The following is a 27,784-nucleotide window of genomic DNA, read 5'->3' on the forward strand; positions in this document are numbered from 1 at the left end:
GGGTGTGCCTTGTTATGTGATTGATTATGGATTTTTTTTCACTTTGCCCCCCCCCCCAGCCCAGCATCCTGTTCTCACAGCGGCCACCCAGATTTTTTTGCGGGGGGGGGGGGACGACGACGACAGCAAAACAGGTTTCAGAGCACAGGTTAACCCTCCTGGGGTTTCCAGCAACTGCCATTCAAAAGCATACTGCCTCTAACGGCGGAGGGCTGTTCATAGCCATTGTGGCAAGTACTGTAGTCACCCAGCAGCCTTCCCAAGAAAATGCGATTAAACCCGCCCCTCTTCAGGCAGTCAGGAGCCGAAGCCGGAAAAAAAATCCTTCCAGTAGCACCTTAGAGACCAACTAAGTTTCTCATTGGTATGAGCTTTCGTGTGCATGCACACTTCTTCAGATACTACGTGCGGAAAGTGTCGGAATATAGGCACCGGACTTGTCAGTCCGATTTTGGCGCTACGGTGCACGAGCGACCGCCATTTTGACTAAGGGCACCTGCCGCTTTCCGAAGTCGGGCGGAGAAAGAGAGAGAGGGTGGGAGGAGCGAGACGGGATTGGCCGAGCCGCCGCTGTCGTCATCGAAGGGCTGCTTCCTGTTGAGCAACTGCCGGAGGCCGGAGGTTCGGCTGGGTCCGCAGGTGAGAGTCCTGGGAGGAAGGGCGCACCTGCGACGACCGGGGGGACGTTTCCGTTTCCTGAGGGGCGGAGCGACGTAGGGGGTTGGGGGGGGGGAAACAAGCCTGGGGCAGAGGGGGCTCCCTTGCCGGGGTGAGTTTCATTCCAGCGCAGGCAGCAGAGCCTGGTGGGAGTGGGTGACAGTGGCTTGGGCTGGCAGGCTCAGCCAGGGGCCTCTGGGTGCTTGCCCTTTGGGGTGCTACCGTGGCCACTCTGGGGTTTCAAAACTTCCCACTGCCCTGGAGAGGGTGCCCCAAGGCATGTGCAGACTTCTGCTCCGCTAAAAGAGAACACGGCTTTATTTTGGGGGAACACTGCACACCTTTTCGCAGGCTGTGCTTGGAGAAAAGGGGGTAAATAAAGAAAGGGAGTAGAGGCTGCCAACTCTTCAATCTTTTTTGGGGGGGCAAGGAGACGGAATTCAGAAAACTTCTAGATTTTACGGAAATTTTCTGAGCTTCGCCTTTTGTTAGGTGTTTTTTGTTTTTGAGGCTTGGTCCAACAAGCAGATGCCAAACAGATAACCATCGATTTGACTTTTAGAAGACACCTGAAGGCAGTCCCGTTCGGGGAAGTTTTTAATGGTGGATGTTTTATTGTATTTTTAATGTTTTGTTGGGAGCCGCCCAGAGTGATTGGGGCAACCCAGTCAGATGGGTAGCATTTAATGCGTTCCAAATGCACATTCGTAAGTCGAAAAAAATTGTAAGTCGAATCCCATAGGAATGCATTGGGAGAAAAAATTTGTACGTCGAAGCAACCCTATCTAAAAATTCATAAGCAGAAAAAATCCTATCTAAACCACATACAAGATGGCGGACGGAGCTCCGTTCGTAAGTAGAGTTATTCGTAAGTAGAGGTACCACTGTAAATAATAATAATAGCCTTTGCTTATGATGATCAGGCGCCCATGTTTTCAAGCACTTTTCTGTCAAGGAAGTGGAACTGTGTTCCCTATCCTGCAGTTCTGTTTTGTCAGCCAGGATCTGTTCCAGTCCCCTTGGTTTCCATGTCCCTATTTCTATTCCCTGTTCTGTGTTTGTGTTTTCAGGCAGAGTAGAGGTCATCTGGGTAGGCTACGGAGCTACCATTGTCCCTAAACTTCCCTGCTTTATTCAGCCTGTACTGGGTGTGTGTTTAAAGATTTGATAATTGCATTTCCGGATTCCAGGGTACTTTTTAAAAAAGACATCTCTGATCCCGGGAGAGTGCAAGTCTCGCTTCCACCCAGAAGCAGTGGCAAAAGAATGAAGTAAAGCCAGGTTGGGGGAACCTGCAGCCTTCCAGATGTTGTTAAACTGCGGCTCCTATCACCCCTGAATATTGGCAATGCTGACTAGGGCTGATGGGAGATGGTGTTTTTCCACATCTGGAGGCCCACAGGTTCCTCACCATTGAACTAAGTGAACAAGTATCTGTAGGCTCAATTTGCAGACTTAAAAACGGATGTGTCAACTGAAGCAGATTGGCCTCAATGCAAAAATTCGTATGCAGCAGGCCTACATTGGCTCCCAGTACATTTCCAAGCACAATTCAAAGTGTTGGTGCTGACCTTTCCAGCCCTAAACGGCTTCGGCCTACTATATATTTCCACCACCCCCCCATCATTCAGCCCGGACACTGAGGTCCGGCAGTTCCCTCACTGCGAGAAGTGAAGTTACAGGGGAACATGCAATGGCCTTCTCAGTGGTGGCACCCACCTTGTGGAAGACTCTCCCATCAGATGTCAAGGAGATACAGAACTACAGAACTTTTAGATGACATCTGAAGGCAGTCCTGTATCAGGAAGTTTTTAATGTTTGCAGTTAATAATTATGTTTTTATATTTGTTGGAAGCTGCTCAGAGTGGCTAAGCAGCCCAGTCAGCTGGGTGGGGTACAAATAATAATAATAATAATAATAATAATAATAATAATAATTTGAAGGCTCTTTCAAATTTTATTTGTGCAGCTAGTTAGGAATCCTTCCTGTGGAACAAGATAGAAAGAAAACCTTGTTGTTTTATATATAAAAAACACTTTCTCTCCTTTTCTTTTTCAGGAGAGGGGGGACACCTCCAATCCTGTCCCAACATGTCTGGGATTGGGAACAAACGGGTGGCTTCAGAGGCCAGTCCCTCTGGACCTCCGGAGAAGAAGGCGGGTGTTGAAGACTCGGGAACCACAGTGGAGACCATTAAACTTGGTGGTGTCTCCTCAACGGTTTGTATCTCCATCTGCAGTGGTATTCTCCATTTCTTAACAAATCTGCTGAATGAATTCCAGTTCCCATTTTAGGGCTCCCATCGGCTCCTGTGGAATAAGCTCCGTTTGCTAGATAGGAGGTCTGAGGCCTAGTACTTTTTGCAATCGCAAACTTATTTCTGGGCTGCAGGCTGCAAGTGAGGGCCTGTGGCCTTCCAGATGTCGCTGGACTACAACTCCCAGCACCCCTGCCTACTAGCCATGCTGACTGGGGCTGATGGGAGTTGGAGTCCAGCAGCATCCAGAGGGCCACCCTGATTGGCTACTCTGTCATCCAAGACATTTTTTTAAAAAAACAACAACAACCTGTGCATCGAAAACAAACAAAAGCTACCATGCTTAGAGCTGGAACCTTTCTTCCTGCCATGCTAATTTTCTGTGCACAACTCAACTTTAATGAGCTTGTCTTTTAATTCCCCATTGTCTTTTAATTCCCCATTCTCCTGGTCTGGAAGAACAATCCATTATGCCAGTTGTCTCCTGCTGTCAATTCCTCCGCAGCCAAATCTACTGTCTCGGAGGGAACTAGGCCCTGAGTTGAGCCTGTATTGTGGTAACTGGTCTTGGCGTGATTTCAGGAAGAACTGGACATCCGCACCCTCCAGACCAAGAACCGGAAGCTGGCGGAGATGCTGGACCAGCGGCAGGCTATCGAGGACGAGTTGCGGGAGCACATAGAGAAGTTGGAAAGGCGGCAGGCCACGGATGATGCTTCGCTGCTGATTGTCAATCGCTACTGGAGCCAGGTCTGCCAGGGTCTGCCTCTCTCAGTCCCATTCCCTTTCTTGCTGCTTATCTCAACCCCCTTAAAAATTGAGCGCTATGTGTTTCTTCCCCCTCCCCTTCAGTTCGATGAGAACATTCGCATCATTTTGAAGCGCTACGACTTGGACCAAGGCCTCGGCGACCTCCTGTCGGAACGGAAAGCCCTGGTGGTGCCGGAACCGGAACCCGATTCAGACAGCAACCAGGAGCGCAAAGAAGAGCGGGAGAGAGGTGAGAATGGGCCACCCTTGTGGCTTAGGAGCGGCAGCGCCTGATGTTCACTCCTGATGATGTGTGCGGAGAATCCTGAACTGGAAATATTTCTGTGAAAACCTTGGCAATCTGTATAGGGCAGGTCGATCTACCGGTCGATCGTGGGGGTGTCCCTGGTTGACCGTGGTATTAAGTAAAGCGACCACCTGGGTGTTTGTTATCGATCCCCATAAAAAGCTCAACAACTCTGTGGCATCCCCCCCCAAAAAAGAGAGCTCATCAACTCCTGGCAATGACAATGGGTAGATCACAGTTTTTAAATACTGGGAGTAGATCTCAGTCTCTTGGGAGCTGGACGTGCCTGGTATAGGGTAATTTACCCCTGAAAATGTAAGTTTTCCCGATGCCCTACAACCTACAGCTATTTTGCCTTGCGGGCCTGTGGTGAGTGGGGCAAGACGCAATGAATTCAACTTCTCCCACTGAAAGGTAGGTTGCATTACAGCCCACAAATGCCAGAGATTCCCACATCTCTCCAGTCTCCCTCCAGGTGAGAAAGAGGCATTGTCTCTGGTCTAAGGACATCTTCCAGCCAGCCAAAAACACTCAAGTGGGATAACAGGCTGGTTGGGGGTCTGGCCTGGCTGAAGAGATAGTTCTGGAGGGCTGCATTTAGCCCTCTGGGCTTGAAGTTCCCTAACTCTGCCCTAGAGAGTGACATAGTATGTTTATTTTATTTGTATTTAGTACACAAAAACTTGAAACTTCGCCCTGTATTTTATTTGCAGCTGGTATTCATTCAATACAACAGGGAAGCAGTGGGAAATCTTTGCCGCTGCTTCCTCCTGTCAGGTAGCTCTTTAGAAATCAGATGGTTATGGGCTCAGGGAGGTGGGGATGATAACTGACCCATTTAGGTTTCAAGGCCTTTGGCTGGTTGACATCAAATGCCCTTTTGAAAATGTATTTGGGGGGTTATTGGGTTGTTTTTGTTTTGTTTATGTATTTTGTGTTCTTATATTGTGATTTTATCTTGTGAACCACGCTGAGTCCCACGGGTATAGGGCAGTATACAAATTTAAATTTAACAACAACAAGAAGAAGGCGCGCAAAGGCTGTGCCCTTTCATGGCTGGGCATTATTTCTTTTCCTTTCCTAGGAGAGATCTTTGAGCCGGCCTTCTCTTTCCTGGCTACACTGGCCAGCAGCACCAGCGAGGAAATGGAATCTCAGTTGCAGGAGCGCGTAGAGTCTTCTCGCCGGGTCGTCACGCAGATTGTGACCATGTACGATAAGCTCCAGGAGCGGGTGGATGTGCTCTCCCAAAAGCTGAACAGCGGAGGTATGGGATGTGCCCTCCCTCTCTCTCTCTCTCATTTTTGAGGACTTTGTTCTCAAAAGCAGTTAATAAATAACTTGAAGGAAAAAAAAGAATCTCACAGTAGCCAAACACTATCACTATTGTGGCTCTCCTTGTGTCAAATTATAGATTGTATGCTCCTCGGGGCAGGGGCCTAGTCTTTCAGTTCCTGGAGGTTTTGTCCAGCAAGCCAGGCTGCTAGCTGCCCCTCTTTCCTCATGATTAGTTGCGGCAGTGTTCCCTGTTGATATGGTTTGATGAGAGTGGTAGATGCTGTTGAGAGCTAACCCTATTCTTAGTGGGTCTGCTGCTGCTGCTTCCTTCCTTCCTTCAGTGCAGAACCATTCTCCTCTCTACATTTCCGCCGCATTTCCGTGGCCACCACTGCTATGCCTCCACATCTGAGCATGAAGGAGCAGGATGCTGAAACCTTGAGCCTTGGGGGCTGCATCCAGCTGCCTGGTTCCATTCGTAGAAGTCCGTGAGAGCCTCCCCCTGCCTTCCCCCAAGTGTCCTCTGCCTCCCCCAAATAGACTCTGGAGTGTAGGGAGAACTTCCAGAACTACGTGTGAGGTGAAGAAAGCGGATATTGTTCCATTGGGCAGACAGAAAAGCTTGAGCGGACAGAACAGTCTCCTGAGTGCTATGTTGAATTCCGCCCCACAAATCTGATGTGAGATTACTGGGCCTTGCTTCCCACACTTTTGAAATCTGTTGTTAACCCTGAGGGCAAAAGCTTGCTTTGAAAAACAAAACCCGCCGAGATTCTGAGGGTGCTGAGTTTGCATAGTCAGTACTGAATTTTGCACATAATACGCCTAGGCCCGCTAGCTTCCGATGATTTTTTTATAGTAGCGTTCCAAAAGCCTTTCTCCCCTCAGATGTTTCTCTGATGGAAGAGGCTCTCCAGGAGCTGAACTCCTATCTGGCAAACGAGAACAAGCGACTGCAAGAACTGGCCGATTTACTCCAGGAAAAGCATCGAACCATGTCTCAGGAGGTAAACAGGGAAAGGATCTGCAGTGCTGTAAACTGGGGAGGGGTGTGTGTGTGTTGGATGTGTGGGTTAACTGGACCAAGGAAATGCCATGGCCAGGTGAACTGATGCTTTCCCCTGAGGCTTTTCGGTGGAGAGAGTGTAACTTGCCCAAGGCTGTCTAGCGAGGAGCACGCAAGCCATTGCAGTGACTCTCCATTCTGTCTACTGTGTTTTCTTTCCACGTGGCTTCCGGGAAGAGGGAGGAGAACATCTGCTTGCCTCAGCATGCGTGAAGTTAAGTCTAGGCCAGTGATGGCCAAACCTGGGCCTCCAGATGTTTTGGAACTACATTTCCCATTCCTGACCACTACTGCTATAAGCTAGGGATGATGGGAGTTGTAGTCCCAAAACATCTGGAGGCCCAAGTTTGGCCATCACTGGGCTAGGCAGTCAGTTGCTCTCTGAGCTACAATGAAGACCGTTTCTTGCGCTCTCTCCTCCTCCTCCTCCTCCTCCTCCTCGCCCCTGTCCCTTTGCTGCAGTTTGCTAAATTGCAAAGGAAAGTGGAGATGGCGGAGTCTCGTGTGTCTGTGCTGGAGACCATGATTGACGACCTGCAGTGGGACATCGACAAGATCCGCAAGCGAGAGCAGAGGCTGAACAGGCACCTGGCAGATGTCTTGGAGCGGGTGAGACTCAGTGCCCCTGGGGGACCAAATGGCACACAGGAAAGGTCCCCAGTTCAATCCTCAGCGTCTCCAGGTGGGGCCAGGGGAGACCCCTGTCTGAAACTCTGGAGAGCTACTGCCAGTCAGTGCAGACAGCCCTGAGCTAAATGGACCGACGACCTGACTCAGCACATGGCGGCTTCTACTGTTCATTGTCGGAAGGAGGAAACGCCTGGCGAGCGTTGTCCTTGTTTTATTTTTAGATTTGTATCCCGCTTTTTGAACCAGTGTCTCCAAAGTGGCTCTTGATGCTTGAGAAATTGCAGGTTGAAAATAAAATTAATGTATCTTTTGCAGGTGAACTCTAAAGGGTACAAGGTGTATGGAGCAGGAAGCAGCCTATATGGGGGAACAATCACGATCAACTCTCGGAAGGTAAATCTTGAGACCTTTCACACGGGCAAACATAAAAGGAGCAGTGGGTGTGGGTGTGGAGGTGCGAATGAGGCTTTCAGCAACTGGCTCCGTTCCCTTTCGTTCTCATGCAGTTTGAGGAGATGAATGCTGAACTTGAGGAAAACAAGGAGCTTGCCCAGAACCGCCTGAGCGAGCTTGATAAGTTGCGTCAGGATCTCGAGGAAGTGACCACGCAGAACGACAAGTTGAAGGTACCAGGGAGGGAAAGTATTTTCCACATTTCTGATAGTCGATGAATACCACCCCCCACCCCCACCCCGGCACCCTTAATTCTTACAGACTCTAAAATAAAATTTTAATTAACAATTAAAAGGTGGGATAACAACAACAACAACAACAACAACAACAACAACAATGGAAGCCATTTTTTGTACTTCCTGGTGGCCTGCGTGAGGCTAGTCCCAAGCCTTAGACACTTTACTGCCCCAGGAAGATGCTCCCTATTGTAGTTCTGGTGGCTCACCACAAGGGGCAGTATCACCTGTTTCAATCCAGGTGGCTTTTTGATTAGGACAGGTAAATGTTGTAGGGCTAGTGATGCTTCAGCCATGCTAGTGGAGGCAGAGGTCTCTACCCTAGAGATGGTTTGTGTGTGTGCAGCTGGACTGCAACACGTATCGGCTCTAAGCAATGACTGCAGCCTGGAGCTGATGGGATTTGGTGTCTGAGAACCTCTGGAGGGCAACAGGCTCCCCATCACAGCTTTTTAGCTCATTGGAAAGTACGCGTTAAGTCATGGGTAGGTAAACTAAGGCCCGGGGGCCAGATCCGGCCCAATCGCCTTCTAAATCTGGCCCACGGACGGTCTGGGAATCAGTGTGTTTTTATATGAATAGAATGTGCCCTTTTATTTAAAATGCATCTCTGGGTTATTTGTGGGGCATAGGAATTTGTTAATTTTTATTTTCAAAATATAGTCCGGCCCTCCACAAGGTCTGAGGGACAGTGGACTGGCCCCCTGCTGTAAAAGTTTGCTGACCCCTGCTTAAGTGATCTCCATAGGTTGGGTTTGGCAGATCCTTTCATGAATTTCTTTCTCAAGATGACATGCTTTACGCATGACTTGGGTACAGTTCTGGTGAGGTCTGCGAAAACGTGCCTCTCTTTGTTTTATTGCCCTGGCTCCTCAGAAGTTGCTTGTTTGAAAACAACATGGTGTGTTTCAAAATCCATAGGTCCCCCCCCCCTTATGAAGCAAATGTTTCCTTGCAACTGCAGAATGATTTTTGATGCAATGCTGCCACTTTCTGGCCGTTTAAGCACACTGCAGACGTTTGGAATCCCCTCTGCTCTTCTGCATAGTGTTGAGTGCAGTTTTTGTTTCTGCCGTGTGTCACGGGGCACCATTTTCTCTTTTGCCTCCCCACCCCCTGTTCTGTGGCCCCCTGCCCAGGTGGACCTGAGGCGGGCAGTGGAGGAGGTGGTGAAGGAAACCCCAGAGTACCGCTGCATGCAGTCCCAGTTCTCGGTTTTGTATAACGAGAGCCTGCAACTGAAATCTCAGCTAGACGAGGCCCGAACGCTGCTTCACGGCACCCGGGGTACCCACCAGCGCCAGGTGGAGCTCATTGAGGTAACGGCTTCCTCCCCTTGTTTCCTCTCTTTCCTCTCACTTTCCTTGGGGTGGACCACGACAATTGGCACCCGCACTGTGCCGAAATGACAAAACTCACGGCTGGACAAAGAGACTCTAACGATGAAGTGTTTGCAGAAGAATGGAAACCCTTTTTTGGATTACAGTTGTCCCTTGCATCCCAGCCGCCTTGGTACTCGGACGTTTTGACTCCTGAACGCTGCAAACCCGGAAGTTTCTGAACGTTCTTTGGAACCCAAACATCCGATGGGGCTTCCACAGCTTCCGATTGGCTGCAGGAAGCTGCGCTTTGGTTTCCGAACATTTTGGAAGTTGAACGAACTTCCGGAACGGATTGTGCTTGACTTCCAAGGCACAACTGTACTTACGTAAATCTTTTAATTCTCTCTCAATGTGAAATGGATTTATATCTTGAGCAACAGAAAAACAAGAATATGTTATTTTTAGATTTATATTTTAAAGCTCATGTATTGGTAGAAACAAATGGGCAGATCAGAGAGTGGAGACACGTCTTATCAAGTGGGAAGTCGTAGAAAAATGAGAAGGGTAACATATGATGTTCCTAAGATGTATTATGTGAAAATCTAATTTTAAAAATAAATTAAAAAGAGAGAATTTGCACCCACAGCACCTTAAGACAGCCTTTGCCAACCCGGTGCCCTCCAAGTGTTTTGGACTGCGAATCCCATCAGGCCCTGGCTGGCCTTTTTGTGCTGACTGGGGGCTGGTAGAAGTTGTACCCGAAAACATCAGGAGACCACCAAGTTAGTGCAGGCTGCCTTAAGGATGCTCCGCAGAGAAGCTCCCAGCTTGAAATTTTAAGGATGTACTCGATGAAAGAGACAGGCAGTGGAACAATGAAAATTGACTTGGGTTAACAGAGCCTTGCTAAAAGTCACTTGGCCTGGTCAGTTCAGAACTGCCTCCAGCTGAGCAGCTAAATGCAGAAGAACAAATGACGACCCCTGCTGGATCAGGCCAAAGGCCCATCTAGTCCAGCCTCCTGTTCTCACGGTGGCCAACCAGATGCCATGTCGGAAGCCCGCAAGCAGGAACCAGCAAGTGTAATCCCCGAAATAGACTCTGGGAGCCCCCAGTGAACTTCTGGAAATGGTGTGCAGGGAAAGGAGGCAGGCAGGCGGGCGGGGGAAGAATCATTCCAGCAGGTGAGACAAAATGCTTGCCCTGATAATGATCGCCTTAACAGTGTTTCTCAAACACCCCGCTGTTGTTGGACTACAACTCCCATCATCCCTAGCTAGAAGGACCAATGTTGAGGAATGATGGGAGTTGTAGTTTAACAGCAGCGGGGAGACCAAGTTTGAGAAACACTTAGCGCGACGCTGAATCCCTCCGGCTATATACAATCCGTATATAACCTATTTAATTAAATCCAATGCAGATATATTTCTTCCTTTCTTAATATATTCTTGAGTTCATAGTAAAGGTCCCTGGAATGTCATGGACAATACAGCTGATGAGGTTGGCTAGCATAGGTAGCAGACACAGGCAGGCTGGTTCAGGCAGCTGGGTTGGGTAGAACAAGATTTCCGGATATTTCCTTGTTTCGCCCCCAAGGACTTCCTTAGCTGTTAATAGTTCATCGAAGTGTGTAACAGATTACGTAAGCAATGATTCTTGGACGATTCTCAATAGTAAGAGACATCATCTTTGAGGCTGAAATCTCTCTCTCTCCCCCCCCCCTCTCCCTCTCTCTCTCTCGCCAGCGGGACGAAGTCAGCCTGCACAAGAAGCTGCGAACAGAGGTCATTCAGCTCGAAGACACCCTTGCCCAGGTCCGCAAGGAGTACGAGATGCTGCGGATTGAGTTTGAGCAGACGCTTGCGGCTAACGAACAAGCAGGTGACTTGAAGTCGGGTTGTGCACAGAGGCACTCGGATTTTCGTTGTTGGGTGCCTCTCTTAGGGAAAGGTCCACGGTAGCTAAGTTGCAGCCAGGTTAGCCTCACCTGTGCAGATAATCTGAGCACTGTGCACCTCTTGGTATTTTCCGTGTATAAGACTATGTTTTTTTCTTTACAAAAAATCATGCTAAAAAGTGGGGGTTGTCTTATACATGGGTAGTGCAGAGGGTGGACATTTGATTGGTTGCTGCCGTGGCTGTCAGCAGCTATTGTGCGTGTCATTGGTTGCTGCGTCAATGGGTGGTGACACTCCGGCAGTTGGGCAGGTGATTGGCAGCTTCTGCTGGCGATGGGACAGACGGGAGGCGGATTTTGCGACGCGTGCGGGTGGGTGACTTTTGGCAATCCTCTGCAAAACAATCTCAACAGCTCTGTGCCGTCTCCTTGCAAAGATCTCAAGGTGGCTCACAGCATTAAAAAACCCACCCACAAACAATTTTACCTTTGTACAGTAGGTTAGTTTCTACATGTATACTCAGACACACCCCTCTCTATCCTCTGTCCAGGAACTGGCGAGAGATGTAGCTTAGAGCAGTGTTTCCCAACCTTGTGCCTCCAGCTGTTTTCGGACTACAATTCCCATCATTCCTGACCACTGGTCTTGCTAGCTAGGGATGATGGGAGTTGTAGTCCCAAAACATCTGGAGGCACAAGGTTGGGAAACACTGGCTTAGAGGGAGAGGGAGTGTGGTTTGAGGAGAGTGCCAAGGGCCAGGTAGAAAGGCCTGGAGGGCCACACTTGGCCCTGAAGTTCCCCTTCCCTAGACTTGGCCCCGCTGGGAAAAATCTCCTGAAAGAAAGGCCCTTCTCAAGTTCTTTTGCAACCGATTTAGAAGAGCCAGAAGATCTTACTGTATCTTGGCTTTTCCCATGTGATGGTCTTCATGCAGGTCCCATCAATCGGGAGATGCGGCACCTCATCAGCAGCCTCCAGAACCACAACCACCAGCTGAAAGGGGAGGTCCTGAGATACAAGCGGAAGCTGCGGGAGGCACAGTCTGATCTGAGCAAGGTAATGGAGGTGGAGAAACCGAGGAGACAACAGAGAAGGCTGGAAGTGAGACGGTGTCTTTTAGGCCAGGTTTTTTTTAAAAAAAAATAAAATAGCATGTGTGAGTGACAGAAAAGGGGACCATGCCTCTTTTTCAATGGAGCTTTACCATCAGCAGTTTTTATGAGCATGCATTATGCATCTATATATTTCTATACCTATACACACACACACACACACACACAGTCTACATGAGTAATCGGGGTGTTCTTTTTCGAGTTGCTAAAAAGGGCTTTCATTGATTAATCTTGAAGGCAACTTATATACATAGTTTTGTATGTTTTGTGGTATTTTATGCATTTTGATTTGCTGTTTTTGTTGATTATTGATTAGCAATTCTTTATTGTAATTGATCATTCTTTGTTGTAGTTTTATTCTTTGCTTTTATATTCTAATGCTTTATTGAATATTGGTTTATTTGATATAAGTTGTTTATTTAAAACTTGTTGTGACTTTTTTTCCCTATTGGATCAGATTGTTACTATTAATGTTTGATATTTCATTATGTTTCTATATGTGCTGGAAGCTGACCAAAGTGGTTGGGGCAACCCAGCCAGATGGGTGGGGTATAATTTTTTTAAAAAAATATTATTATTAAGAGGTCGGGCTAAACTATTGAACAAGAACAATAATGAGTGTGGTAGAGAAAGCCATACCTATTGATAGCATGAGAGAGAGAGAACAAAAACACAAAAACTATCTATATGGACAATTTTAAAATTATATTTGTGCTCGGCGCACAATCACTCCAAAAGCACATTGTGCTCCCACCCTGTTCTCAAAGCTCTTTGTCATTCCAGTCAAGTCAAAGGGCAAGAGAAGCCCATGAACCATCCTTATGGGAAAGTATTCCATATAGGTTTTGGGGGGAGGGGGTCATAGCTTATAGGTAGACCGCCTGCGTTGTATGCAAAAGGTCCCAAGTCCTGGCATCTCTTAAGTCAGGCTGGGAATGCCCCTATCCAAAATCCTGGGTGATGGCTGCCAACCAGAGTAGACAGTACCCCATTGGATGAACTGGCGACAAAAGGCAGCTTTTGCATGTTCTCATGCGTGCACATGTCCCGCTGTTCTGCAGACCCGTTCCCGCAGCGGGAGCGCCCTCCTGCACTCCCAGTCCAGCACCGAGGACCCCAAGGAGGAGCCGCTGGAGATCAAGCAGGAACCCGACGACCCTTCTTCTTCTTCCCAGGGCTCTGCCTCCAAGGGCCCCGCCGAGGACGTGCTGGAGAGCAAAGCAAAACGGGACGAAGAGGAGCGGGAGCGGGAGCGGCGGGAGAAGGAGCGGGAGCGGGAGAAGGAGAAAGAGAAGGAGCGAGAAAGGGAGAAGGAGAAGGAGAAAGAGAGGGAGCGGCAGAAGCAGAAGGAGTCCGAGAAGGAGAGGGAGTCCAATAAAGACAAGGAAAAGGGGAAGCACGACGACGGCAGGAAGAAGGAAGCCGAGTTGGTCAAGCAGCTGAAGGCTGATCTGAAGTAAGATGGGCGCAGTTTGCTCTTTGATGGTTGGATCCTTTTTGCAGTTGCCAAGTATTGTCTGCGTACAGTTGTACCTCGGAAGTTGAACGGGATCCGTTCCGGAAGTCCGTTCAACTTCCAAAATGTTCGGAAACCAAAGCGCGGTTTTGGATTGGAAGCAGGAAACTCCTGCAGCCAATCGGAAGCCGTGTCGGATGTTCGGGTTCCAAAAGAATGTTCGAAAACCGGAACACTCACTTCTGGGTTTCGATCGTTAGGGAGCCAAGGCGTTTGAGATCCAAGGTACAACTGTTCTGTTCTATTGGTGTGGCTGTTTCCGGCAAACTACATATCTGGATCTCAACAGGTGCCAGCAAAGCTCTGAATTGTGGTGCGGCTGTTGTGTCTAGCTACCGGTAGCCGGTTCCAAATTTTGCGCACTTACATAACGAGGCTGCAGTCTTGATCCCGCTTGCTTGGGAGCGAGACCCATTGAACTCAGTAGGATGCGCTCCTGAGTAGGCGTGGTTAAGTTTCCGCTGGTAGTAAGCCAGATGATGTTCATGGATTTGCTAGGAGCCCTCTGGGGCTGTTTCTGAGCTGCCAGCACTAGTCTTCGGGCGGTGTGGATGTGTGCAACACATGAGGCCAAGTGAGCTTTCTTACCCAGTTCAAGGACAAGAACCGTCACATACACGATGATTGTCTCCCTCTTAGGATTCGTGAAAAGGTATCCCCCATTGTTTAATGTGCCGGCCTGGGTGGTGGCAATCTCTCTTCTCTGGGCCATTGGGCATCTCATTGCTTGCAGCTCTCAGTGACTGAGAAACAGTTCTTGCACACTCCCTCCTGAGCATCTGGTTCTATTTTATTTTATTTTTTTATTTGACAAAGTAGTAATCATAAATAAATAAATAAATAAATAAGAGTAAAAATGTGCGCCCCACCACCGAGACCATACCATTGTAACTATCCAACCTCCCAAAATTTCAACACCTCTTGCGATGGTTTGACCCCTTTCCGTTTTTAACAGTACAAATTCTACAAACACCCTCCGTATCTCCACAAAATCATTTTTCCTGCATGTTCCCTGTTTTACCTTAATGACGCATGTTACTTTATCATTAATAACTATTATCTCACACCTCTTTATACCATTCTTCCATTTTATATTCTGCTTGCTCCTTCCACTTCCTAAGTATAATAATATGTGCAGCTGTCAATAGATTTGTGAGCAAGTCGTTCATCGCCCGCAAACCTTCCAGCCCATCGTAAATTGATAATAATGCTACCTCTGGACTTTTGGTCAGCTTTAACCCAGTGATTTCTCTTATCTCTTTAAACACCTTTTGCCAGAAAAATTGTGAGCGTCCAGTTCTGACCATAGATCGCCCAGATCAAGTACTGAATTGTTGTAGTTCAAAGATACAGAATACATTTGGATTGAAGTTTCCCTATTTTGCACCCAATACATGCCTAGTCCAACAATGAGATGGCAGGAAGCAGTTCTTGATTTGAGGTAGACCATATCTTATGCTGTTCGGTCTTAGCTGCATTCTCACTTTCCTTTTTCAATATATTCAGGAAGGCTCAAGAAAGCCAGAAGGAAATGAAATTGCTTTTGGATATGTACCGCTCTGCCCCGAAGGAACAGAGAGACAAAGTCCAACTGATGGCTGCAGAGAAGAAGGCCAAAGCTGAGGTAATTGTGCCTGCCATTGCCCAATTTATTTATTTTATTTCACTTATCATATTTGCATGCCACCTACCTTTTATCCGAATACCTCAGGGCAGCAGTTTACAGCATCAAAATACAAAACAAAAACACAAAATACATAATAAAAGCAAGTCTTTATAGAATTGTGGAGTTGGAAGGGTCATCTAGATCAGGCATCCCCAAACTGCAGCCCTGCGGGTGTTTTGGCCTACAACTCCCATGACCCCTAGCTAAGAGGACCAGTGTTCAGGGATGATGGGAATTGTAGTCCAAAACATCTGGAGGGCCGAAGTTTGGGGATGCCTGATCTAGATGCTCAATATGTGGCCCCCTGGACAGGAATGAAACAAACCCTTCACCGCCCCCTTCAACAAACACAGTTAAAAGGACATAGAATGTCAACCAGCCCATGGCCTGTTGGAAGAGGCCTGGCACCTAAAGACATATCGTGAAAGCACCAGGCAAACGTCCCTGGGGAGATTTCCACAAACATGGAGCCACAACCTGAAGAAACGGCCCATTCTTGTGTTGCCATCCTCTGAACCTCTCGTGGAGGGGGCACACGAAGAAGGGCCTCAGATTATGATTTCAGGGTCCCAAGTAGGTTCATATGGAAAGAGGCGGTCCTTGAGGTATTGTGGTCCTGAGCCGTTGAAGGTTTTGTGGGTCAAAACCACCACTTTGAATTGGGCCTGGAAACTAATTGACAGCCAGTGCAGTTGGCCCAGGATCGGTGTAATATGCTCAAACCACCTGGCTCCGGTGAGCAACTTGGCCGCTGAGTTCTGCACCAGCTGAAGTTCCAAGCGGTCTTCAGAGGCAGCCCTACGGATAATGCGTTGCTGTAATTTAACCTAGAGGTTGCCAGAGCATAGATGACAGTAAGGCTATCCCAGTCCAGATAGGGGCGTAGCTGGGTCATCTGCCAAAGGCACTCCACGCCACTGAGGCCACCTGAGCCTCAAGCAACAGCAAAGGTTCTAGAAGGACCCCCAAGCCACGTACCTGCTCCTTCAGAGGGAGTGTAGCCCCATCAAGAGCAGGCAACCTCCCAACCACCCAATCTATGTTTATATTCTGTTCTCCCGTTCCTCATGGGGCTTCTTAGGCTCTCGGTGCATCCTAAAGCCACATAGTAATGTGGACATTTCCTCCATAGACTCTTGAAGGCAGGGATGGGGAAGCAATGATCTCAAGATATTGTAAGACTGCAGCTTCCACCACCAGTGGCCATGTTGACTGGAGCTGATTGGAGTCACAGTCCAAGAGCATCCATTTGGACAGCCACAAGTCGCCCCTGCTTAAGGTCCATTGCTGCAAATTCCTCCCCACTTTTTGCGAAACACAAAGGGTTCTGTGGAGGGTGGCGCTCTGCCTTAAAGCTGCATTGCGGACCTGGGGAAAACTTGATTCCCCACCAAAGTTTAATTCCTTGAAAACCGCATGTATTCTAGACAAATTTCCTCCGGGAGGTGACGGCCAAAGGTTGGTAGTAGCTTTTTGTGACCTTTTTAAAAATCCCTTTCCTGGTTATTATTTTTTCAACCCAACCTCCTTTTCCTGACCTACTTCTTGCCAGTTGGAGGAGCTGAGGCAGAGGGTGAAGGAACTGGAGGACAAGGAGAAAAAAGAGAGCAAAAAAATGGCAGACGAGGACGCCCTTCGGAAGATCCGGGCTGTGGAGGAACAGATAGAATACCTGCAGAAGAAACTCGCCATGGCTAAGCAGGTGAGGAGTGTTTGAGAGAAAGTTTCTATATAAAAATAGGAAGAGATAAAAACAATGAGTTTTTATTTTTTCCAAACGGCCTTTCAGAATAAAATAGTGAATATAGTCTTCTATCCTTGTAGTAAATTTGTAGTACAAAAAACAAAAAAGAGCCCTTGCCCATCTTTGTAAATCTGTGTTCACACAATACATTGTCCTTTGGTTGTACATGGCGAGTTTATACATTATTGCCATATGCCAGATTCTACAAAACCATTTTGTTTTTTAAAAACCCGAACCAACCTTTTAGCTGCAGTCAGGAGTTTAGTTACCACTTCTACATCTGTACTCTCTACTCTCTATTCACTCTTCTAGATAATTTAACAATAGAGTTATTGGATTGGGAGCGATTCCAGCTGTGTGATTTGGTTTTATATACAGTGGTACCTCTACTTACTAATAACTCTACTTACGAATGTTTCTACTTACGAACGGAGCTCCGTCCGCCATCTTGGCTGCAGTTCAGATAGCATTTTTTCTACTTACAAATTTTTAGATAGGGTTGCTTCGACTTACGAATTTTTTCTCCCAATGCATTCCTAAGGGATTCGACTTACAATTTTTTCGACTTACGAATGTGTGTTCGGAACGCATTAAATTCGTAAGTAGAGGTACCACTGTAGTCCAAAATATAATTACAGTAAAAAATTCTTTTTTTATCTTGTTGCGTTTCCTGAAAATATAGAATATAAAATGTGTGTGATATACCACATCTCCCACAGTGAGCATGCGCTAGACTACAAGTATGTGTGTTTCAGTTTATGAGGGGTCAAAGACCATTGGTGTCAGGTTTTGTAGTAATGATCTCTTAGATTTATTGCTTACTAATATTTTACCTATTTTATTGCCAATCCAGCCCCAAACTCTGTCCTGTGTATTAATCTCCAGATCTTTCTCCCATTTTTTTTTTATAAAAATGCTTGTTCTCTTCCTTTCTTGTAAATTTCAAAGAGGAACTCATAAATATGTCCGTGGCCATCCTTGCTGGGGCTGGTGGGAGTTCAGGAGCACCCCCACCCCTGGTAGAAAGTGAAGGGTTGCAAGTACAGCCTCGTTTCCCCATTGGTTGCTCTGCCGTTCTTCCAGGAAGAGGAGGCGCTGCTCTCCGAAATGGATGTGACGGGCCAGGCCTTTGAGGACATGCAGGAACAGAACATCCGCCTGATGCAGCAGCTCAGGGAGAAAGACGACGCCAACTTCAAGCTCATGTCGGAGCGCATCAAATCCAACCAGATCCACAAGCTGCTGAAAGAAGAGAAGGAGGAGCTGGCAGACCAGGTGCTCACCTTGAAGACACAGGTGAGTGGGGGAAGGGGAGTTGGACAGGAGGAGCACAGCAAAAGGGCTCAGTGCTTGGGGTTCAGAATTCAGCTAAGGTGCTACTGGAAAGAATTTTGTTGATGCTTGCACTTGTTGAAGGGCCGTCACGGATCAAACCTTCTCAACCGAGTTTTCAGAAATCATCTCAGCCGCATGTGTGCATAAATCCGGTCCTTTTTGCCGAAAGGTTTTTCGAAACGCTTCCTTGTCATAGTAGCGATGTTTATCTGACTGCCTTTTCATCATGTTTGGTAGGACTAAGCCTGGGCTAAAACTGGTATGTGTGCACATTAGGGTGATGACTTTTTCATTTTCCCCCTCAAAAATTATTTCCTGTAGCACAAATGGATGAACTTTTGCCTATTAATGACTAAAATGAGGTATATTCCATTGAAATGTTTAAAAAGGTTACGCACAAACCGCTTTTATTAATTTTTTTGTATGCCGTTTTACCATTTCATAAAATTGTATTAACAATTCTATATATATTTTGTAGCAAATTTGGACACAACACCACATTCCACAATGGGGAGTGTTCTTAGCAACATAGGGTATACAAATGTCACACCTGCGCAAGGTAAAAGCCCCTTTTTGAGACCTCAAAACTCAGCCAGCAGACCCTGCCGGACATGCTGGGAAAAGAACCTACAGGAGAGGTAGCAAAACATCGCCCTCTAGCGGCGTCTATACTGTTACTGCAGCTAAAAAAAGCTTCCTTGTGTGTTTGATGACCCTATATAATGTTGTATATATGTGACTCTAAAGCTTGGGTTCAATTTTATATCTGCTTACAGTGACTTCAAAAATGGTCAAAAAACTGATAAATAAATTTTTTAAAATCATTTAGTGTGAGAGGTTTTTTAAAATCAAATCTCTTTGAAAGTAAGATTTTATCTAATCTTTAATGAAAGCTCATCAAATTATGATACAGGGAAATGAGGTTGTAAAAAAGTCATCACCCTAGTGCACATAGTACTTTTCTGGAGGAGTACAGAATCAGGATTTCATTTTATTTCGGCAACTTTAACCCTTATTGCTTTTATAGTTAGGCTTGGGAGTGTGTCAGCTGAATCCTCTGAAGTTGTTGGAAGGGAGACTCCCAGTAGGCATGCATAGTTTCTTGCCCACTTCTGTAACTACCAAAAGCCCAAAAAATTATGTTAAAGAAGCAGATCTGCGTGAGTAATATAGAAGGCTCAAAATCCTGCTTTGCGGATTGTTAAATGTTCCGGTGCTGAGTTCCACATAATTCTTACTCTAAATGCTGCTTTCCCTCTGTTCTTGCCTCTTGAAGGTGGATGCCCAGTTGCAAGTTGTACGCAAGCTAGAGGAGAAAGAGCATCTCCTGCAGAGCAACATTGGCACAGGAGAAAAGGAGCTGGGCTTGCGAACCCAGGCCCTGGAAATGAACAAGCGGAAGGTAAGCTCGGAAAGACTGCCTGCCCCTGTGTAGGCCTGTAAGATTACGGAGATCATCTGGGAAAATTTTCTTTGGGGCACCACAACCTGCAGAATATCATAGGGCAGTGACTCAAAACCAGGCATTATCCAGCATTGCCCTTGCATTGTGGAATGCCCTTCCTCTGCCATATGAGAAGCCTTATCCAAGAAGGTGTGTTCTCATAGATGTCATGTGAAGACACATCTTTTTCCCCAGGCTTTCTCTGACCCATAAGATTGGACCCTGTTATTCTGGCATTTCTGCTTCTGTAATAGCTGTTTTTAGCGCAGGGATGCAGGTGGCGCTGTGGGTTAAACCACAGAGCCTAGGGCTTGCTGATCAGAAGGTCGGCGGTTCGAATCCCCGCAATGGGGTGAGGTCCCGTTGCTCAGTCCCAGCTCCTGCCAACCTAGCAGTTTGAAAACATGTCAAAGTGCAAGTAGATAAATAGGTAACAGCGGGAAGGTAAACGGCGTTTCCGTGCGCTGCTCTGGTTCACCAGAAGCGGCTTAGTCATGCTGGCCACATGACCTGGAAGCTGTACGCCGGCTCCCTCGGCCAATAACGCGAGATGAGCGCCGCAACCCCAGAGTCGGTCACGACTGGACCTAAGGGTCAGGGGTCCCTTTACCTTTACCTTTATATTGTATCTCTGTTTTTATGGTACTGTTGTATTTTCGTATGCCGCTTAGATATTTAAAATGTTGAGTGGTCTAGAAATGCTTTAAAATTAATTAATGGAAACAAATAGGTATATGTTGCTTACCATGTCAGTATGATTGTTATTGCACCAAAACCCATCTGAGCTTTTCATGAAGCTCAATTACCTCACAGGGTTGTTTGCGATGTTAAATGCAGGTGGGCTCATACAGTGCCTTGTGCTATTTTGGAGGAAAGGCAAAATATTGATGTAACAAATACAATTAAAATGAAAATCAGCATTATTTATTAGAAGGTGTGTCTCGCCCTTTACTTTTAAGAAAGCTAGCGATAAAGTAAGACAAAGCAGGAATCCATGGCTGCAAAAGAACATAATATAAACACCAATTGGCAGAAAGAAACCAATAAATCAAACTGCAAGCTGAGCAGAGGAGCAGCTATCCTCAAAGCCAAATGAAACGCTGTGAAAAGCCCGAGGGGGCCAAGGGCTCAGTTTGCCTGGCGCCTGAAAGGTAGTTATGAAGACATGCCGACCAGCTTCTTTCTCTCTGAGCTGCAGCGGCTGTGTGAGTCCTTTGAATGCTTGCCCCATCGTTAACGCGAAGGGATGGTGATTTTATTTGATCTCCCTCCAGGGGGAAGCCGCTGAGAAATCCCAAATAATGCCATAATTAGGACACAGAAACAGATTATACAGACCCCTCTGGAGTTGTTTGTTTGTTTGTTTCCCCCCAAAAAAACACCACACCAAACCAGTGGCCACAGAGAGATTTGATGAAGACCAAAAGGGGCAGCAGATGAAAGGGAGAGCAGAACTTCAAAAGGATAACGAGCAGGGCAGCCAGATGAAAATAATTAGCTCGGCGGAGGTTTCCGGGAGGGATAAGTGACGAAAGAGTAACAGGGAAGCAGAGCAAGCGGTGGGGTCAGAGGTCAGGAAGAGAGAAGGGGGTTGATGATATTGGTGACGAGAATCCCTCGGAAGGGTTCCCTCCTGAAGAAATGACCCTGGTGGGAATGGGCGCTGCTGCACCAGCCAAACAACAACGAAAAGAGTGGTGTGTGGTTTGGTTTCTGGCTCCTCCATCACCTGCCCTTGGTTGGTATATGTGGGCACAGTGTGGAGATGAAAATGATCCTGCTGGGACACACTTCCCTGCCTGTTGGCCATGCTGGAGAGGCTGGTGGCATGTGGTCCTGTGATATCTGGAGGACCTCAGGCCTTCTGTTAACCCATCCAGGTTATTCTTAGCTCCTTATCTGTGGCCATTTCTGTGCCGCACATTAGTGCAGCCAGAATACAGTGGTACCTCGGTTTACGAACACCTCGGGTTACGAACTTTCGGTTTACGAACCATCGAAACCCGGAAGTAAGTAACCCGAGGTTTCCGAGGCCTATCGAGGCCTCCACGGAGGCATCGGAGCGTCCGCGACTGGGACGCAGCCACAGAAGCGCTCCGATGCCTTCACGGAGGCTAACTGTGTGGAAAGGAGCCCTGCGGCTGCGGCCGCGTCTCTTTCAAAGCGGGTGGGGGGGGTCCCTTTGGAAGCGCTTACCTTGCGCATAGAAAACAGCGGTGAGAGGCTTGGCTGCGCGGCGGTGGCGCTCGCAGCTCTCCTTCGCTCTCTACGTGGTGCCAGCCGGGCGACCTTTCTCCTCCTCAGAGCAGCCGCTACCACCACCAGGCGCCAGGACTGGCTGGGGTGGCTCGAGGTGCGCCTGGCTGTGCTTGGAGCGGCGGCGGCGGTAGCAGCGGCGGCTTCTCTCAAGCCCGAGCCTCTCCACTCTGCAGGGGCGCAACGGTGAAGGCCCGGCCTCGCTTCTCTTGACCCCTCCGCGAGGCCGGGCCTTCACCGTCGCGCTCCTGCGACGTCTCTCCACCTTCGCCGTCGCGCTAATGTGAAGAGGCGACGCAGGAGCGCGACGGCGAAGGCCCGCTTCTCTTGAGCCCTCCGCGAGGCCGGCTCAAGAGAAGCGGACTTTCGCCGTTGTGCTCCTGCGACGCCTCTCCACATTAGCGCGACGGCGAAGGTGGAGAGACGTCGCAGGAGCGCGACGCTGAAGGCCCGCTTCTCTTGAGCCCTCCGCGAGGCCGGCTCAAGAGAAGCGGACTTTCTCCGTCGCGCTCCTGCGACGCCTCTCCACATTAGCGCGACGGCGAAGGTGGAGAGACGTCGCAGGAGCGCGACGCTGAAGGCCCGCTTCTCTTGAGCCCTCCGCGAGGCCGGCTCAAGAGAAGCGGACCTTCGCCGTCGCGCTCCTGCGATGCCTCTCCACATTAGCGCGACGGCGAAGGTGGAGAGACGTCGCAGGAGCGCGACGCTGAAGGCCCGCTTCTCTTGAGCCCTCCGCGAGGCTGGCTCAAGAGAAGCGGACCTTCGCCGTCGCGCTCCTGCGATGCCTCTCCACATTAGCGCGACGGCGAAGGTGGAGAGACGTCGCAGGAGCGCGACGCTGAAGGCCCGCTTCTCTTGAGCCCTCCGCGAGGCCGGCTCAAGAGAAGCGGACCTTCGCCGTCGCGCTCCTGCGACGCCTCTCCACATTAGCGCGACGGCGAAGGTGGAGAGACGTCGCAGGAGCGCGATGGTGAAGGCCCGGCCTCGCGGAGGGGTCAAGAGAAGCGAGGCCGGGCCTACACCGTTGCGCCCCTGCAGAGTGGAGAGGCTCGGGCTTGAGAGAAGCCGCCGCTGCTGCCGCCGCCGCCACTCCAACCAGAGCCAGGCGCACCGCGAGCCACCCCAGCCAGTCCTGGCGCCTGGTGGTGGTGGTGGCTGCTCTGAGGAGGAGAAAGGTCGCCCGGCTGGCACCACGTAGAGAGCGAAGGAGAGCTGCGAGCGCCACCGCCGCGCAGCCAAGCCTCTCACCGCTGTTTTCTATGCGCAAGGTAAGCGCTTCCAAAGGGACCCCCCCACCCGCTTGAAAGAGACGCAGTTAGCCTCTGTGAAGGTATCGGAGCGCTTCTGTGGCTGCGTCCCAGTCGCGGACGCTCCGATGCCTCCGTGGAGGCCTCCATAGGCCTCGGAAACCTCTTGGCAGACAGTGAAATTCATGTTAAATTGAAGCTTTAGGGGGTGTTTTTCATCGTCTGGAACGGATTAATCCACTTTCAATTATTTTTAATGGGAATGTTTGCTTCGGTTTATGAACACTTCGGTTTATGAACAGACTTCTGGAACCAATTGTGTTCATAAACCGAGGTACCACTGTAGTAACATGCTTGGTTTTTACCCCCCCCCCCCCATTTTGACTAAATCTTCCCTTTGAAGATTTTGCCAAAGCAAAGCCTGAAAGCTTTGCTGCTTTTGAGTTGCGAGCTGTGGGCAAAAAGGTCTGCAGCTGCCTTTTAAAAGTGGGAAGTGCAACAATAGGTTGACGCTCTGGGCTGCTTTTGTCCATCCCTGCAAGGTCAGCAGCTGGCCAGAAAGAGAGAGAGGATCTTTCATTGTTTTGCTCTTCAGGCTATGGATGCGGCCCAGCTGGCTGACGACCTTCGGGCGCAGCTGGAGCTGGCGCAGAAGAAGCTGCACGACTTCCAGGATGAGATCGTGGAGAACAGTGTGACCAAGGAGAAAGACATGTTCAACTTCAAGCGAGCCCAGGTACCCGGCAGGCGGCTTTGGCTACCTTGGGACAAATCTGCCTTTGTTTCCATTCATATTAACTCAAAGTTCCTGCCTCTTGCCCCTCTGCCAGTGCTTTGGTTTCTACCTTCTCTGAATGGTTGCCCTCCATCGCCATGGCTCAACTTCAGCTGTTTTCACTCACTGTTTTTCTCCCTGGTCGCTGCTGGTTGTGAATCCCCACTTAAGAAGAATCTCTACGTAGGAAGTTGCCATGTGTTGGCTCTGACACTTGGTCTGCTCAGCAGAGCGTTGTCCACATATATGGGATGGCAACTGCCTGGGATTCAGGCAGGAGACATTCCCAGTCCTGCCAGGAGATGCCAGGGATCGAAACGGGAACCTTTGCATTTGAAACATGTTCTATACTGAGCACTGCAGAGACTCTGCCTTTGTCCAGCAATATCTTCCCAACTGGCCAGTCAAATGCTCTAGGACAGGCATCCCCAAACTTCAGCCCTCCAGATGTTTTGGACTACAATTCCCATCTTCCTCGACCACTGGTCCTGTTAGCTAGGGATCATGGGAGTTGTAGGCCAAAACATCTGGAGGGCCGCAGTTTGGGGATGCCTGCTCTAGGAAGCACATTTGACACCCCCCACTTCCTGAAGCTTCACGGTCCCTGCCCTACATTGCTCTGCCTCATCCAAATTATCTAAGCTAATCATGTATCATACCAGTGTGTTTTGAATGTGTGTGATGCATCCTCCCTTGTGAAGAAGGGCCCACCCCCCACCCCCACGTTTTAAAGGAAAATGGGCAGAGCTTGCAAATTTACATCTGGGAGCCTTTTGCGGCTCTTAGGAGAGAAGGCGCTGGTCCTAATGACATGTATTTGGCTAATGTTCCCCTGCAGGAAGACATCTCGAGGCTACGGAGGAAACTGGAGACCACCAAGAAACCTGACATGGTTCCCAACTGCGACGAGATCCTTATGGAGGAGATCAAAGATTACAAGGTAGGCAACGGGATGCCAGCGTCCCCCTTGGAGGATGGATTTGGGCTGAGCCAGATTAGCATTGGAAGTAGACCCCAGTTAGCAGGGACTGTGGCTGGAACATGGCAGCAGTTCTGAGCTAATCGCAGGAGAGAACCCTCTGACACTTTGGGGCAATCAGAGGTGAGGAACTGGTGGCCTTCCAGATGTGACCCCGCCCCTCTTCTCCCATCAGACCCAGGGACGATAGGAGTTGCTGTCCTAGCAACACCTGGAGAGCCACAATATGGTCCCGGCGGCTGCTCCCAGTCACCAGTCTAGCTGCTGCATTCTGGATTAGTTGTAGTTTCCGGGTCACCTTCAAAGGTAGTCCCACGTAGAGTGTATCACAGTAGTCCAAGTGGGAGATAACCAGGGCATGTACCACTCTGGTGAGATAGTGCGCAGGCAGGTAGGGTCTCAGCCAGTGTACCAGATGGAGCTGGTAGACAGTGTGAGTCTCCCCAAAGAGCTGAGAGTCCAAAATGACTCCCAGGCTGCGCACCTGGTCCTTTAGGGGCACAGTTACTCCATTCAGGACCGTGGAAGCTTCTTAATGTTTAATGTTTAATTATGTTTTTATATATGTCAGAATTGCCCAGAGTGAATGTGGAAACCCAGTCAGATGGGCGGGGTACAAATGAATTATTGTTGTTGTTAATAATAATAATAATAATAATAATAATAATAATAATAATAATATTAACCTCGGCAGCAGCCAGGTGTACCTTAAACGATGCCTCTTTCTTTCCCAAGGGCCGCCTGACCTGCCCCTGCTGCAACATGCGCAAGAAGGATGCAGTGCTCACCAAGTGCTTCCACGTCTTCTGCTTTGAGTGCGTGAAAACGCGCTACGACACCCGGCAGCGCAAGTGCCCCAAGTGCAACGCTGCCTTCGGGGCCAACGACTTCCATCGCATCTACATTGGCTGAGCCTTCCGAGTCGCGGGAGGCCAGAGAGTCCTCCTCTCTTGCTGCCAACCACCATATTCGTTTCTCATCAGCAGGCTGGCTACTGCCCCCCCCCCCTTTCACCTATTTTCTTTTCTTTTTGTAACGGCAGATCCCAGGTTATTGTTAATTATTTTTATTTTTTTGTACTCTTGTTGTTTTTTAATCTTCGGGGGGTCCGTCCGCCCCCCCCCCAACTGGCTTTTCCTTTAGGCATAGTCCAGCCACCAAGCCAGTCATCAACCGTTACCTGTGCCTGTGAATAGATGGTTGTTGTGGAGACATGGTGTATGCTTTCGGCCCTGGTGTGAATTGGCCTGTGGCTTAAACCAAGCAGCAACCTTAAAACCGGGAAGTCAGCCTGGAAGTAGTTTTCATCAAGCTTTCTCATCGCTTTAAGTTAACTCCCCCCCCCCTTTCCTTTACTTTCTAATAAAGGAGAAAACTCTTCTTCCCGGTCAAAGTGTCTCACTGTTTTGTGCATGCCCGTGCTTGCAGTTGTGTGTGATGAGAAGCTTGTGGAGTCTTGATGGTCCCACACACAGTAGGGGTGGCTTCAGGGTGTAACCATTTAAAGGCTTACTGTAGGCAGGCACTTGTGTGTAGGCAGAAGAATGATTGAAATGGAACCATCCCAGGCTTGAGACTGGACTTAATCCTGACCTTCTGAAGCTAGGCAAGAATTTCCAGTGACGTGCATATAACAGAGCTTGAGGTTTCAGAACGTGAAGGGCCCATCTCTGCCTCTCGACCATGCGCATGCCTTGCTGCACCAGAAGAGGAAAGATGTAGAAGTGAATCCTTGGTTCACCTGACAGCGCTGGGTGTTGACATACACCAGGCATCCCCAAACTGCAGCCCTCCAGATGTTTTGGCCTACAACTCCCATGATCCCTAGCTAACAGGACCAGTGGTCAGGGAAGATGGGAATTGTAGCCCAAAACATCTGGAGGGCCGAAGTTTGGGGGTGCCTGACATACACTCTCTCTTGTTTGTGTTTGTCTGTGTGTGTGTGTAGTTAGATGGTGCAGCCTTGAGCAATATCCTGAGTGTGTTGAGTGTTCTGCTGTGCCCTCTTTGTGTAGGGCAATACACTGTTCCACGACAGATCACTACACATTTACAGCATCTGTGCTGCTGACTTTCAAACTTTGGGATTGCTGAAATATATACAGCAACAAAAATCATGTTGAGTCGTGTGACTCAAATTGTGTCTACCAGACCCAAAAATTTTAAGTAATGTAGACTAAAGTTGCTTCTGTGGCCCCTCTGGGATTAGGGGCCCTGAAGCTTAAGCTTCATTAGTTTCATAGTACAGTGGTACCTCGGGTTACAAATGCTTCGGGTTACAAACTCCGCTAACCCAAAGTAGTACCTCGGGTTGAGAACTTTGCCCCAGGATGAGAACGGAAATTGTGCAGCGGTGGCAGCAGGAGGCCCCATTAGGGAAAGCGCCTCAAATTAAGAACGGTTTTGGGTTAAGAACGGACCTCCGGAATGAATTAAGTTCATAACCCAAGGTACCACTATAGATCCATCCCTGTGATCTACAGGAAGTGTTTGGGGGCCTTTGGAATAGCCAGGAAAAGGCAGATCCATCTTGGCCTGGGGAACCAACCCCTCTTGAGGACCATCCTGTGAGATATGGACTCCCTCCATCTAAATATGTGACTAAAGCATACTAAATCTATGACAGTCTCGGCTGCATCTTCTTTTCTCCAAAGGAGCACAGACCCTGGTTGAGGAACAAGACCCCTGGGGTCCCATGCATGGCTCTGTAGGAATAGCAATATATACATACAGGCCTATAGAAGGAAACATCTATTCCTGGTTGCCCTGAGTTTTTATCATAATTTAAGAGTATGGGAAGTACCAGTAATTTTGCTGCTGCAATAAAATAAGGGAGCCAGAAATCCTTGCCTGAT

General features: G+C 48.6%; 1 protein-coding gene across 3 annotated transcripts; it reads left to right on the forward strand.

The window, feature by feature from the left end:
• The first annotated feature begins 576 nt into the window (after positions 1-576).
• On the forward strand, positions 577-26,487 carry RNF20 (ring finger protein 20). 3 transcript variants are annotated; one of them, XM_035140930.2, is made up of 20 exons: positions 577-639; positions 2,717-2,877; positions 3,498-3,665; positions 3,768-3,915; positions 5,057-5,239; positions 6,139-6,257; positions 6,779-6,925; positions 7,262-7,339; positions 7,453-7,572; positions 8,775-8,954; positions 10,703-10,838; positions 11,790-11,911; positions 13,029-13,423; positions 14,990-15,107; positions 16,702-16,851; positions 17,977-18,189; positions 19,505-19,630; positions 23,771-23,911; positions 24,789-24,890; positions 25,665-26,350. In XM_035140930.2, exons 2-20 carry the CDS (start codon positions 2,749-2,751, stop codon positions 25,839-25,841), a joined length of 2,952 nt encoding a protein of 983 aa, XP_034996821.1. In that variant the 5' UTR covers positions 577-639; positions 2,717-2,748; the 3' UTR covers positions 25,842-26,350. The 3 variants fall into 3 exon arrangements, with proteins under 3 accessions (XP_034996821.1, XP_060125131.1, XP_060125130.1); XM_060269148.1 differs by having other exon boundaries at positions 10,703-10,837; positions 11,777-11,911; XM_060269147.1 differs by lacking the exon at positions 577-639 and adding an exon at positions 751-769 and having other exon boundaries at positions 10,703-10,837; positions 11,777-11,911; positions 25,665-26,487.
• Positions 26,488-27,784: the final 1,297 nt, after the last annotated feature.

The sequence above is a fragment of the Zootoca vivipara genome, chromosome 16, assembly GCF_963506605.1.
Source record: "Zootoca vivipara chromosome 16, rZooViv1.1, whole genome shotgun sequence".
NCBI classification, from domain to species: Eukaryota; Metazoa; Chordata; class Lepidosauria; order Squamata; family Lacertidae; genus Zootoca; species Zootoca vivipara.